Source organism: Podarcis gaigeae, assembly GCF_964106915.1.
Source record: "Podarcis gaigeae genome assembly, chromosome: 10".
Classification (NCBI taxonomy): Eukaryota; Metazoa; Chordata; class Lepidosauria; order Squamata; family Lacertidae; genus Podarcis; species Podarcis gaigeae.
In genome coordinates this window covers 29,000,395-29,013,713 of record NC_139686.1, presented here as the reverse complement: position 1 = coordinate 29,013,713, position 13,319 = coordinate 29,000,395, and the positions used below count along the sequence as shown (strand labels likewise).

The 13,319-nt window shown below is 45.0% G+C and overlaps 1 protein-coding gene across 3 annotated transcripts; it reads right to left on the bottom strand.

The window, feature by feature from the left end:
* Window positions 1–4,324: 4,324 nt before the first annotated feature.
* On the bottom strand, window positions 4,325–12,953 carry GALR3 (galanin receptor 3). Of its 3 annotated transcripts, none has more exons than XM_083699586.1 (4): window positions 12,298–12,953; window positions 9,351–9,394; window positions 7,461–7,833; window positions 4,325–6,237 (listed from the first exon to the last, which is right to left on the bottom strand). In XM_083699586.1, exons 3-4 carry the CDS (start codon window positions 7,808–7,810, stop codon window positions 5,367–5,369), a joined length of 1,221 nt encoding a protein of 406 aa, XP_083555712.1. In that variant the 5' UTR covers window positions 7,811–7,833; window positions 9,351–9,394; window positions 12,298–12,953; the 3' UTR covers window positions 4,325–5,366. The 3 variants fall into 3 exon arrangements, with proteins under 3 accessions (XP_083555712.1, XP_083555713.1, XP_083555711.1); XM_083699587.1 differs by lacking the exon at window positions 9,351–9,394 and having other exon boundaries at window positions 7,461–7,582; window positions 7,667–7,833; XM_083699585.1 differs by lacking the exon at window positions 9,351–9,394.
* Window positions 12,954–13,319: the final 366 nt, after the last annotated feature.

Genomic DNA, 13,319 nt, shown 5'->3' with positions numbered 1-13,319 from the left:
AGAAAAGCAGGAAGGTTTCCATATCCCCCCTTCCCCTCAAGCTTCACAGTTATTCTGTTGAGCCATAGCTCCCAGGGTAAAATTGGAATAATAAGCTATTTATATGAGCTGCCAGCTTTCTTTCTGGTTAGGGCTTAGTAGGAACAGGATTGAAAATGAGGCCCTCCAATACAAAGCAGCAAAATGGAAGAAGCGAAGGATTAACCTCCAAATGCACCATGATCATGCTGCAGTTTTCAGAGAGAAGACAGAGGAGGCAGGAACTGAATTGCAATGCGTAGCACTTGCACATATGAAAAGCCTTAGAATAATAGTATCAGAGCTGGAAGGGACCCCAAGGGTCATCTAGTCCAACCCTCTGCAATGCAGGAATCTCAACAAAAAGCATCCATGAGAGATGGTGATCGGACCTTTGCATGAAAGCCCCCAAGGAAGGGAGAGTCCACCACCTCCCAAGGGAGTCTCTTCCACTGTCAGACAGCTCTTACAATCAGAAAGTTCTTCCCGATGTCGGAATCTCCTTTCTTGTAACTTGAAGCCATTGGCTTGTGTCTTACCCTCTTGAGCAGGAGAAAACAAGCTTCCTCCATCTTCCATGTAGCTGCCCTTAAGATATTTTTGAAGATGGTTATTATATCTCTTGGGACGCAGGTGGCACTGTGGGTTAAACCACAGAGCCTAGGACTTGCCGATCAGAAGTTGGCGGTTCGAATCCTCGCGACGGGGTGAGCTCCAATTGCTCGGTCCCTGCTCCTGCCAACCTGGCACTCCGAAAGCATGTCAAGTGCAAGTAGATAAATAGGTACCACTCCAGTGGGAAGGTAAACGGCGTTTCCGTGTGCTGCTCTGGTTTGCCAGAAGCGGCTTAGTCATGCTGGCCACATGACCCGGAAGCTGTACACCGGCTCCCTCAGCCAGTAAAGCGAGATGAGCGCCGCAACCCCAGAATCATCTGCGACTGGACCTAATGGTCAAGGGTCCCTTTACCTTTACCTTTATTATATCTCTCTGTCTCCTCTTTTCCAGGCTAAACATACCCAGCTCCTTCAACTGTTCCTCATAAGCCTTGGTTTCCAGACCCTTGATTATCTTGGTTGCCCTCCTCTGCACACATTCCAGCTTGTCAACATCCTTCTTAAATCATGGCGCCCAGAACTGGACACAGCATTCCAGATTTGGTCTGACCAAGGCAGACCAGAGTGGTACTGTTGGATTCTGGACACTATACTTCTGCTGATGCAGCATAGAATAGCATTAGCTTTTTTTTTTTTGCTGCTGCATCACACTGTTGCCTCATGACAAGCTTACGGTCCACTAAGACCCCTAGATCCTTTTCACAGGTACTGCTAGTAAGCCAGGTGTCCCCCATCTTATATTTGTGCATCTGGTTCTTCTTGCCTAAGTTCACAACCTTACATTTGTCCCTACTGAAATTCATTTTGTTAGCTTGGGCCCAGTTCTCCAGTCTGTTGATGTCACTTTGAATTCTGATACTGTTTTCTGCAGCATGAACTACCCCTCCTAGTTTGGTATCATTTGCAAATTTGATGAGTATCCCCTCAATTCCTTCATCCTAGTCATTTATAAAGACGTTGAACAACAGGCCCAGGACAGAACTCTGTGACACCCCACTTATCTCTTTTTTCCAGGATGACAAGGAACCATGAGTACTCTTTGGGTTCGATAAGTCAACCAGCTACAAATCCACCTAACAGTTACCTCGTTCAACCCACATTTTACCAGCTTCCTCACAAGAATGCCATGGGAGACTTTGGCAAAAGTCAAGATACACTATGACCACAGCTTTCCCCTGATCTACCAATCTTGTTCTAACCATGTCTACTTGGAAGCTAGCTGCATTGATCTGAACCCAAAGTGTGATTCTAAACATGCTTACAGTGGTGCCTCGCATAACAAAAATAATTCGTTCCGCGAGTCTCTTCGTCTAGCGGTTTTTTCGTCTTGCGAAGCACGGCCATTAGCGGCTTAGCGGCTTAGAAAAAGGGGGGGAGGGGAAAAAACTTGCAAGAACTCGCAAGACGTTTTCGTCTTGTGAAGCAAGCCCATAGGAAAATTCGTCTTGCGAAGCACCTCAAAAACGGAAAACTCTTTCGTCTAGCGGGTTTTTCGTCTTGCAAGGCATTCATCTTGCGGGGCACCACTGTACTTAAATGCATACTCCTGAATCTGACAAAAGACTCTACTCCCAAGCAAACATGCTCAGCATGGTACATGCACACATACAGCAGCAAGAGTGGGGAAGACACACTTTCCTTTCCTATTCCCCTGAAATTTCTCCTTGCCCCCCCTCAAATGTTCAAGCTCTGAGCCTGAATCCTTCAGCACCTCTGGGTCCCTCCTGATTGGTATCTTTCTCGCAGGCTGCAATGTATCACTGGTGAGATAATAGTACATTAGTGGTGGGTTTATACTGGACCATCCTTCCATCATTCTGCTTTCATAGTTCTTTGGTGATGCTTTCCCCATGTTATTGCATTCTTGTGAACCTGACATTCTTACACTATAGTGCTGCAAAAGCAGGGCACACAAACCCAGAACGTTTGAAGTATGAAAAGTTACAGGATTTCAGCAGGAAACTATGGGACACAAATCATTTGGAAATGAAGCAGTGTGCCCGCCTCAAAACTTTTGCAAGCATAAACAGTTGGACAGTGGGATCATGTATAACCACCTTGATTCTGTCATGAGCACAAATAATCACAAATGCACAAGAAAAAAGGGCATATGGAGCCCATAGTAGGCATATTCTTGTAAGGGACTGGGGGATGCACGCAATGGGTCTGTGTTCTGGCTTTCAGCAGGAGCAAGATTTGTGCTATCAGCCATCCCCCGTGTCACTCTGAAAGCCAACTTCCTCACTTCTCAGAACAGAAGAAGAAGAAGAGGAGTTTGGATTTGATATCCCGCCTTTCATTCCCCTTCAGGAGTCTCAAAGCAGCTAACAATCTCCTTTCCCTTCCTCCCCCACAACAAACACTCTGTGAGGTGAGTGGGGCTGAGAGACTTCAGAGAAGCGTGACTGGCCCAAGGTCACCCAGCAGCTGCATGTGGAGGAGCGGAGACGCGAACCCGGTTCCCCAGATTACGAGTCCACTGCTCTTAACCACTATACCACACTGGCTCAGCACAAACCCGGTGTTGCAGAGAGTCTTTAAAAATATAAAATAAAAGCACTGAACAAATTTTTGGTTCAATAGACATGTGGTCTCTTGTGGGGAGGGGAGGAAACAAAGCAGACATGTCTGAAGACAGAGATGGTGGGGCAAAGAGGAAACAGCAATCCACAGGATGTACATGTATCAGTGCAGGAAGGGGCTGATCAAGCAAACAAAAACCTCAACAACCTCTTCTCTTTCCAGGTATTTTTGCTTTTATTATCATTATTTATTGAATTTATCAGTCACTTTCCACAGAACATCTCAAAAGCAACTTACAAAAATAGCAGCACACGGTACAAAAATGTTTAAAACCAGTTATAATACTTGTAGCAACATCAAAAAAGTGTTGATGTTCCTCAACAACAACAACCACCCCAAAATAACAAATCCCGCCCCCACTCCATGCTCCCCACCAAAGAATTAACTAGCTAAAATACCATCAACTGCTGCAGAAATTAATACTGCCCAGGAGAAGAAAGGACAGCTTCATCTGGCAATGGAAATACATTGGTGTTGATGCCAGGCAAGCCACTCTGGGGAAAGCACCTCACAAATGTGGGAGCCAGTACTGAGAAGACCTGTTCTTACCTCTTTCTGGACAACACAGAATAAGGCCTCTGATGATGACCTCAGGCTCCAGTCAGGCTCGTATGGGAAGAGGGGTCTTGTAGAAAATGGGATCCCAATCTGTATAAGGCTTTACAAGTCAGAATCAGCACTTTGAATTGAACCAAGAAACACATTGGTATCCTCTGTAATCAAGCCAGAATTGGTGTTACATGTTCAAAGCACCTGGTCTCCACCAATAAACTGGCTGCTGAATTTTGCCCCAGCTGCAGTTTCCCCAAACCATTGTCGAAGGCAGCTCCACATACAATGCATTGCAGTAATCCAGCCATATGTCATAGCTGGGCTGACAGGTAGAGCTGAAAGAAGGCATTCTATGCCATTTGCATCTCCGGTCACAGCAACGGAACAAAGAGTATCCCCAATCTGTGCATCTGATTATACAGTGGGGAGATCCAGTTGCACATCACCTACCTGGACCAAGGAACCACCTAGTAGCAGTATCTCTGACTTAGCTGGATTGAGTTACAGGTAGGTAGCCATGTTGGTCTGCCATAGTCAGGGGGCGGGGGAAATCCTTCCAGCAAAGTGGGTGTCACTGTTTTGCGGCGGTTCCTCTCCTGTTTGGGTGGTCCACTCCAAAAAGTGCACACAAAGGCTCATACCAATAACAAACTTAGTTGGTCTCTAAGGTGCTACTGGAAGGGGGGGGAATTATTTTGTTTTAACTGGATTGAGTTTCAGTTGTTTTCCCTCATCCAGTTGTTTACTGCAACCAGGCACTGATTCAGTAAATCCATGGAGGGATATGATGAATCCCTGTGAAACCCCACAATGAAGGCTCCACAGGACTGAACAATAATTCTAAGCATCCCTTTTTGAAGTGGACCACCCAAACAGGAGAGGAACCGCCACAAAACAGTGACACCCACTTTCCATTCTGACATAAGGTCCAGAAGGATACCATGCTCAATGGTATCAAAAGCAAACCAGAGTTCAAAGGGAAGAACAGCATCACCCTTCTCCCATCTCTCTCCTGATAAAGGTAATCATACAGGGTGCCCAGTGTTGTTTCAGTGCCTGAAACCTGACTGAATTGGATCCAGAAAAGCAGTCTCATCCAAGCATGCCTGGATCTGGGCAGCAACTACCCGCTGAAGAACTTTGCCGAGAAAGAGGTTGTTTGCCACCAGTTTGTAGCTATTCAGCTAGATCTTCCAGATCTAGGGATGGCTTTTTCATGTTTTACTGCCATCGCCATTAGCTAGTCTGGGACCACCCACTTTTGTCAAGAGACATTAATAAATTCTCTGACCCAACTGACCATCCCTTCACTGCTGGGTACATCTCTATGCACCCCTTATTTCTACAACCATTTGGTGGCTTCATTAATAGTTTTTGTAGCCATTACCCAAGGACAGGGTGTAAATGGAACCATTAAAATGCAGTCTCGGCTGGGAAACATTGACATTCTCATTGAGAAATTCTGGGTAGTTTGTGTGTTTTGAGAAAAGCTATCTAAAGCCAACCCATTCCACATCTGATGCTGATGGGGGTAGGACTGTGATGCTAAGAGGCACTGCCCTCCATTTAAATCATCTGCCATGGATAATTAGTAGGTTACAGTCCCTCGTGTGTTGTCACAGCCAGTTGATTGTTGTCAGTTGCCCCAGAACCTTCTTCATTCATTAGCTCTCTCTGATCCGAGATGGCTGTGTCTTCTAACTGATGAGACCATGCCTCAGGCACCCCCCCTTCAGTTTCTTTCAGCAACAGGCCCTGGTAGCATCGGATATTTTCCTCATGGAGTTGGGTTACCTCTGTGTTCCCTCCACAGAAGCCTGCCGTATGGTTGGCTAAACCATTGTTGACATTGGCTACGTGGACCTTGTTGCCTGCTTGCCTCTTCTTGTTCTTGTCCTGGATGAGGAGGCAGGTGAAGACCTGCTTGAATCTCTTGCGGAAGTGCTTGGAGATGAGAGCGTAGACAATTGGGTTGAGGCAAGAATTGGCGTAGGACAGGCAATGGGAAGCCAAGCGGCAGGCGTAGGTGGCCCGATTAAAGGGGAAATAGCCAAACCAGAAGCACAAGATCACTAGGTGGTGGGGCAGCCAGCACAGGCAGAAGAGGACGGCCACTGCTATGATCATCTTGGTGACCCTGCGCTTGGCTTTACGGGACTCCGAGATCCTCTCAATGGGATCTACAGCAGTCCACAAGAACTTAATGGTCCTAGCGTAAGCCAGGCTGACAACAAAGACTGGGAGGACGTAGCCAAATACGAAGGTGAGGATGTCCAAGATCTTTCGGCGCTGGTCCTCCCAAATAGGGACACAGATGGGCACCTCCTGGTAGTGGACTATTTGGTAGTAGCTGAGATACGGCCCTGCAAAAAGCAGCGACAGCGTCCAGATCATTACAATGGCAAGAGCTGCATTGCGAGAGGTCCGGAGATCCCGGGATTTCAGGGGGTAACGGATAGCCAGATACCTGGAAGCAGAGTGGGTGTGGGGTAAAGGGGTTAGTTTCTTGAACACAATAAATTTTGAGAAGCCCAAAAAACATCACCTTCCCTTTCCTCTGGTTGCTTCAGTGCCTGACCTCCTTATTCTCATTTCCACATATTATCTTGGGTCACAGCCATACCATATGTTGAAAAAGCACATGACTTCCCCCAAAGAATCCTGGGAAGTGTTGTTTATTGAGTGTGTTGGGAATGGTAGCTCTGTGAGGGGGTAAACTATGGTTCCCATGATTCTTTGAGGGAGGCTATGTGCTTTAAATGCCTGGTGAGGATGTGACCTTGGTGACAAGCCAACAGAGTTATTTTCTAGGGTCTTCCCAAAACTCCTTAAGCTTAAACTGCCAACGAAAACTCCAAATTGGGGCCCACAACAACTTATGCAGATCTAGGAAGAGCTTCCATAATTCACAAAGCTTTTCATATGTGTACAATGTGTTTCCTTCCTCCTTCAATGTGTTTCCTTCCTCCTTCAATACAGAAAACTGAGTGCAGAAACACATATGCCTGAGGAATGCCAAGAATCCAGGTGAACTGGGAGACTGCATGTTCAGGCACAAATTTATTAAGGTGCCCCCTATGCAGAAACAGCAAGAGGTGATAAGTGGGATTAGGTTGTTAAGGACAAAGGAATGGAGAAAACTTGAGAAGGGTATTGAGAAAATGTATGTGGAGCAGGTTTGGAAGGATCTTTCATTTTTCTGGTATCAAATTCAGCTCTCCACAGTTTGCAGCAATTTAAGATTCATTCATTTATTTTAAATCATCATGGAAATTCATCAGCATTTTAGTGAAAATTTCTCCTGCTATAAATATTTTTCCATGCAATCTTTTCTTATAACCAATCTTCCCTAATACAATGCTATTTTTGGTGATGTGTGCATTTTAATACACACTTTACTTTAGTATATGCATCTCTGTACGCTGGAAAACTGACTGCAAAATTCAGAAAAGCGTGACTTTGGAAACAGAGCTGTGTTTCTGTTCCCAAGCGCAAATTTGGTAGGTTCACCTTTAAATGCAAAGTGGATCAAATTTCTCTCCCATCCCTGAAAGGTATTCAAAGGAGCAAGGTCCTTTGTCCTCTACTCCTTCCTATGGAAGAAGTAGGATCCTTCCATTGATCAAGCAATATATTGGTTTGGAGGACAGAGAGGGAGAGATGCCAGAGAGGAGGAGTGCTTGTATTTACCTGTCCACAGAGACAGCTGCCAGGGTGAAACTGCTGGCATACATGGTGAGGTAGATGAGAAAGTGCACTGCCTTGCAGGCAAAGGCACCAAAGAGCCACCCATCCAGCGTGTAGATGGTGGCCTGGAAGGGGACACAGAAGACAATGAAGCACAGGTCCGCCACCGCCAGGTTAAGGATGAACAGGTTGGTGGTGTTGTATTTCACCTGTCCATTGCGCAGCAGCACAGCCAGCACCAAGCCGTTCCCTACTGTGCCCACGAAGAAGATGAGGGAGAAGACCACCGGCACAACAATGCCTGCAGTTCGTGCTTCTACGCTGTCTGAAGATGTGTTCCAGCTGTCTGGCATCTCCCCATCTGAGAGAAAGGGGCCTGGAGAAATAGGAAAAGATGAAATGAACAGAGGTAAAAGTAGGAAATCATGGGACAAGCCCTGCCTCAGATCCCTGCACTAGTTTCCTGTCCGCTCCCAGATCCTGCACACGCTTCTTGTCCCTTCAAAGCTCTCCAGGACCTTGTCTTCCATCGTCTCTTGTATCCCAATTTATCCCTGCTCAGGATATTCACTCCTCCAGCTCTACCTTCTTCACCAGCACACACACAGCAAGCATACACATAATTCCATTTTTCTCTCGTGTGCATGCGCGCATACAGAAACACGCACTCATAAAGACACCATCATACCATCATAAAATTGTACCACACACACAAGATTGCTTTCAGTCTCATTTTATTAATAAGTGGGGAAATAATCCAGATTTATCAATAAGTGAAAGAAGAGTAGCCAACCAAGAGGTTGATGTTGTTTCATATATCATCTGGACCTGTTGATTGTCCATTCAGGAATACCAGGAGGCAGATATAGCTGCAAGTTATAGGAACCATTTTATAGGAACCTTTTGACGATGGTTAAAGACGGCTTTAAAATGGTTCTCCCAAACCCTGGCAGGTACATGGCAAATAGACCACTCACATTAAGGACTAAAATTCCCGAACCTAATTGCCCAAAGTTTGCAGAATTTCAAGAATGGGAGGCCATTATCAGTTGATGCCATTAACTTGATACAGCCTGAACTGTGAGAATTATAAGGGTCTTGTACTTTTGTTGCGGATCATAATAAGAGGTATCAAAAGACTTTTGTCATTCATATGATAATTTATATATCGGGTATGCGATTTACTCCTAAGAATCTCTTTATCAACCAAATCTTGTACAAATAGCCATTTCGGAAAGCATGCACTGGATTGTCAATCTGAGAATATTTTAGGCACAATGGATTCAAGCCTTAATGTACCATGCTCAAGTGAAGAGTCTACTATTATTCTGCCTAAGCACTTCTGTATCGTGTCTTGAGAACTGAATCCATATGCCAGCCACAGCTCCAATAAGCAGGAAAGATTATATTAGATCATGATGCATTAAACACAACCAATGTCCCCTCACACACCAATGCAACTCCAGTGAGGGTAAGATACTAGAGTTAGTTCCCAGTTCCTTACTTGCCCGTTAGTCTGGATTGGTCAAATTCTGTGCATTTGAAATTGCATTAAATGGAATGTTCAGGAATGGGTTATGGCTGGCAACTTGCACTTATCAGACTCTGTTGGGTACCAGCATGAAACAAGTTAATTTAACAGTGACATCAGGATCTGTAAAGCTCCTCTGTGATGTAAATGGCTCAGATTACATTGGCATGAGACTGGATTAACTCTAGGTCACTCTGGGTGTCTGGGTTCAAGACCCCTTTCTCCTATAGCAGGCACAAGCCTTAACCCTGACCGCCAATCCATCGTGGAGAAAGCCTCTGCCAAGCACTACTTGACCCTCTTTAGTTCATTACATCCCCAAAGCTCTTAAGCCTCTTGTTTTGGTGAATTAAAATGCCCACCTTTGTTTGACAGGACTCAGCTGCTGCAACCAGCCTGGAAAAAGCTGGAAGGAGGGAACAGAACATTTAAAGAGAATGGTGGTGAAAAGGGAGGGCAGGCCTGGATTGTGTTTTGAAGTTGTTGATTAATCATAGACTGGCGTTGAAGTGTCTCTTTTAACGTTGTATTTCCTCCCTCGGCACTTTGAACACTGGCATGTTGAAAAGATGCAACTTTCCCCACCTGCAGACTCTATCTGCATCCAGGAAATCTGAACCTGCTGAATTCCTGCAGGGTAACCTGTGCTTCCAGGAATGGGATTGGTGGGTGGCGGTCATGGCAGCCGGAGTGCTCCGTGCACCAAGTGACTTTGCCTGACCTCACATTCCACGGGGAAGTGAGTGCCAGACTGCCAGGCAAACTGCGATGAGAGCCTGGTTCCTCTTTCAACCAAAGAAATTCCCCCATCATTATCTGATTATCTTGGTCTGTCTCGCTCCTGCAGTGTTGGGAGACTCCGTTCCTGGCGCACTGGAAACAGGTATCCTGGTAGATACCATCTTATCAGGAGAACTATCCCACACAAAGTAGGAATTGGGACTTTAGCATGGTAGCACCTACCCTTTGGAATTCCTTCCTTTTGAATATGTTAAGTAGAATTGTTTAATTGTACATCGAAATGGAAAATGACTCTGAATATGTATTGCTAAAGGGAACATTGGGAAAATTCCATTGAAGAGCTTTCTGAGCAATACGTTGATCATTAACTTAGGGTGTATCTCTGCTGCTCTCTCATGTGGTGTTTAACTGTAGATCACATGGGAGGTTTATTCAGTTACAAATCACCATTTTGAGGGAATCTGTGTTCTCAAGCCACTAAAGACAAAGGTGTTCTAATGTCTCCCCTGGAAAGAAAACAGTCTCCAGGCTAATAGATGTGGGAGACAGAGAGCTCTGTGTGTCAGCTCTGATTATAAATAGTATTTCATATTTGTAAGAAGCTGAAACTGTGCTTGGACAAACATATGATTTTATGTAACTATTCGGATGTATCATTATTTGTTTTTGTGACTGTTTGAACAAAGTTCTGTTAGTAAAGCTTTAAAACCATAATTTGGGTATGGACAATTTTTTCCCTAGAGTTTTGATTCATCCCATTGCTTCAAGCTGCATAATACTAATATTTGCAATAGAATACTAGATGGGCACCATTTCTGTTGTCTTTTTGATGCCTATAGGCCTTCCCTTTTCAGCAAGCTTTTTAAGTTGAAATCTTTCCCAGTCTGCCTCTGTATTGGAATTGTTTTAAATATATTTTTACTCTTCCCCCAACCTATTGTTTGCTGTCCTGGGCAGGATATAAAATTAATAAATAATAAACAAAACAAAACAAAAAACAAAAAGTCATAATCTCCAATCTTAGCATCATTAGGCTGTTGTAGTAAATCATTTACTCTAGACTAGTTTTGGAACTAAAGCTGCACCCCGTGCCAGCAGGGGCTGATAGGAATTCTAGACCAAAACACCTGGAAGGAACAAGTTTGGCAAAAGCTGCAGTATGATCTGATGCACACAACTGCCTTGCCTGTAGCAGCTGCTTTTATGTTGCTTTTCCCTGCTCATGTTGAATGAATGATTTTATTTGCTGCAAGCAGAAGTGAATTTTTTGAATGCTACCAATCAACCCACATGTAAGTGGCTTATGGTGGCGTACAATATTCCAGGTGCTGCTTGTGACAAAATGAGTCCAACCACCCCATTTGTTGCGAATGTGGGATTGCACACAAATGGGTGGCCTGTCCCTAGCTGGGTTGAGTATGGCAGCTTTCTTCAACAGAACACACACAGCTTGGAGATGTGAAGTTTGATCTATCAGAGCAGCCAATAAAATCACATATGGTTTAGTAGTGGATTCAGAATCAGAAAGACTTTGCAATGTTAAGATGCCATTATCAGAATTTGGGAGGGGGTGGGAATCACTAAGAGCTGGGGTTGGGTGGAACTCACATGGTTTTATAACATGCTTAAGATTAACATTGAACATGGCTTTTAATTTGTACTGTAGCGTTTGTGTCATGCATCAGCTACACTCATAATTAAAATATAAAACATTAGCAACCTCTACAAAACTGAGAGTGGGTAAGGGGAAAGGACAGATCATTGCTACAGAAGGAAGAATGCTGTTTTGTTTCAGCTGTGATTTGCCTCTTTAGCCTTTAAGCCTTTCCGCATGTATACCAGAAAGATTGCTGTGTGAGCAAGGTTTGTGCCTTTGCCCCTCCTTCCCAGAATTCTCTTGAGCCCCCCACCCCCGCTTGCTTCCAGACTGCACTCGTTCTCTCCACAAGATCATTCTTTAAAGAAAGAATAGTCATTTCCTTATTGCAAAGGGTTGCATACATAATAACCCTTGTAAGCTAAGTATCACAATGAAGAAACTCTATATTTACAAATCATATGGCAGAGCTTATAAGATAGAAGCTACAATATAGCTACAGAACACCCAACAATCAAATACATCATTAAAGTAAAGCCATAACATATCCACGGCTGTTCATCGCTTGCCCAAAGAGAAGATGCTCAGACTCTGACTGTTCACCTGTCCCATTGTGGAAGGTGTCATTTCCACCCCGCCTCCCGTTCCAGCCCATCTGTCTCACACTGAACAGAACTGTCTCTGAACTGGAATAAAGACGCAGCCCTTTCCGATCTTTTACTTCCCTGCCTCTGAAGAATAGAAGAGAGTGAAGCAGCATCTGCTGAAATTCTCCCTTCGGTACAGCAATTAAAAGCAGGCAGGAGCCTTGCCTACTGAATTTGGCCACTCTAGGAGGAACTCCACACAAACACACACACCCCCTCCTGAAAAACTCCCTTTGAGCCACATTGGGGGGAGACAGGGAACCCTCCCCATGTTTCGATACCATTTCTATTTTTTGTTTTACTTCTCAAAAGCTGTGTACTCACTTGTTAGGAAAGAGGCGAGATCCTCCTGGCCTCCTTCGAGTCTTCACTATCCGGCACCGATGCTTGGGCAACACGAAGAAGCCCTTGCCCTGCTTCTCTCCAGTGCCAAGGGAAAAGAAACTGCCCGGAGGGGACTCTGCAAGTTGAGGTGCTCAGTAGGTCTCCCCTGTGCCTCTTCCTCTTAGCTACTTCTCAGTGCATCCACCTTGCTGCATCTGCTTTCTTCTTTCTCTCTCTCTCCTCCCTGATGTCTCTCTCTAGATCTCTGCTCCCCCTCTCCTGCTCTTGCCGTGCCAAGCCCATTGATCCTTTTTTTTCTTTCCTTGAGGTTTGGTTGGGTGTTAACCCTCCTGTGGCCAGATCTCCAGTACTATCTGGCTGCCTATCAATCCACCTACTTACCTTCCTAATCGAAATGTCTATCTGCTTATCTACCTACCTAATCTATTTTATCTGCCTATCTATCTGCCTATCTATCTGCCTATCTATCTATCTATCTATCTATCTATCTATCTATCTATCTATCTGATCTCTCTGCTAGCCTCCTTTCCTGACACAGCTGGTTCTATTCTTCAGGGATCCAGGGGCATGAAGATGCGAATATATATCCATATATCACGGGTTGCCCTCCACACCCTCTCTACGAGCGCTGCATATTTTACCGCCGGCTTTTAAGTGGCAAGATCACTTTTGCAGCTACAGCCAAAGAACGCATTTACAAAACCATCTTGATAGCCAATGGGAAAAGAGCATATTCTGCCCCCTCTGTCTCTCCCAAGCTGTACAAAAAATGCAGGCATGCCAAGGATCAGGCTGCTAGCAGGCACTGGGGACATCTAAGTTTCTGAGTACTTCTTGGGGTGTTCTATGCTTCTGCACGTGGCATTGAAAGCCACCAGCTCACCTTGGACTTAGCATCACGGCACAAAGGCTTTCCCAGAGCTTTTCTCACAGCCTACATGAGCCTGACCATTGTTTTTTCGTTTCTGCCAGGCTCACTGGATCCAGGTGCTGATGGAAGT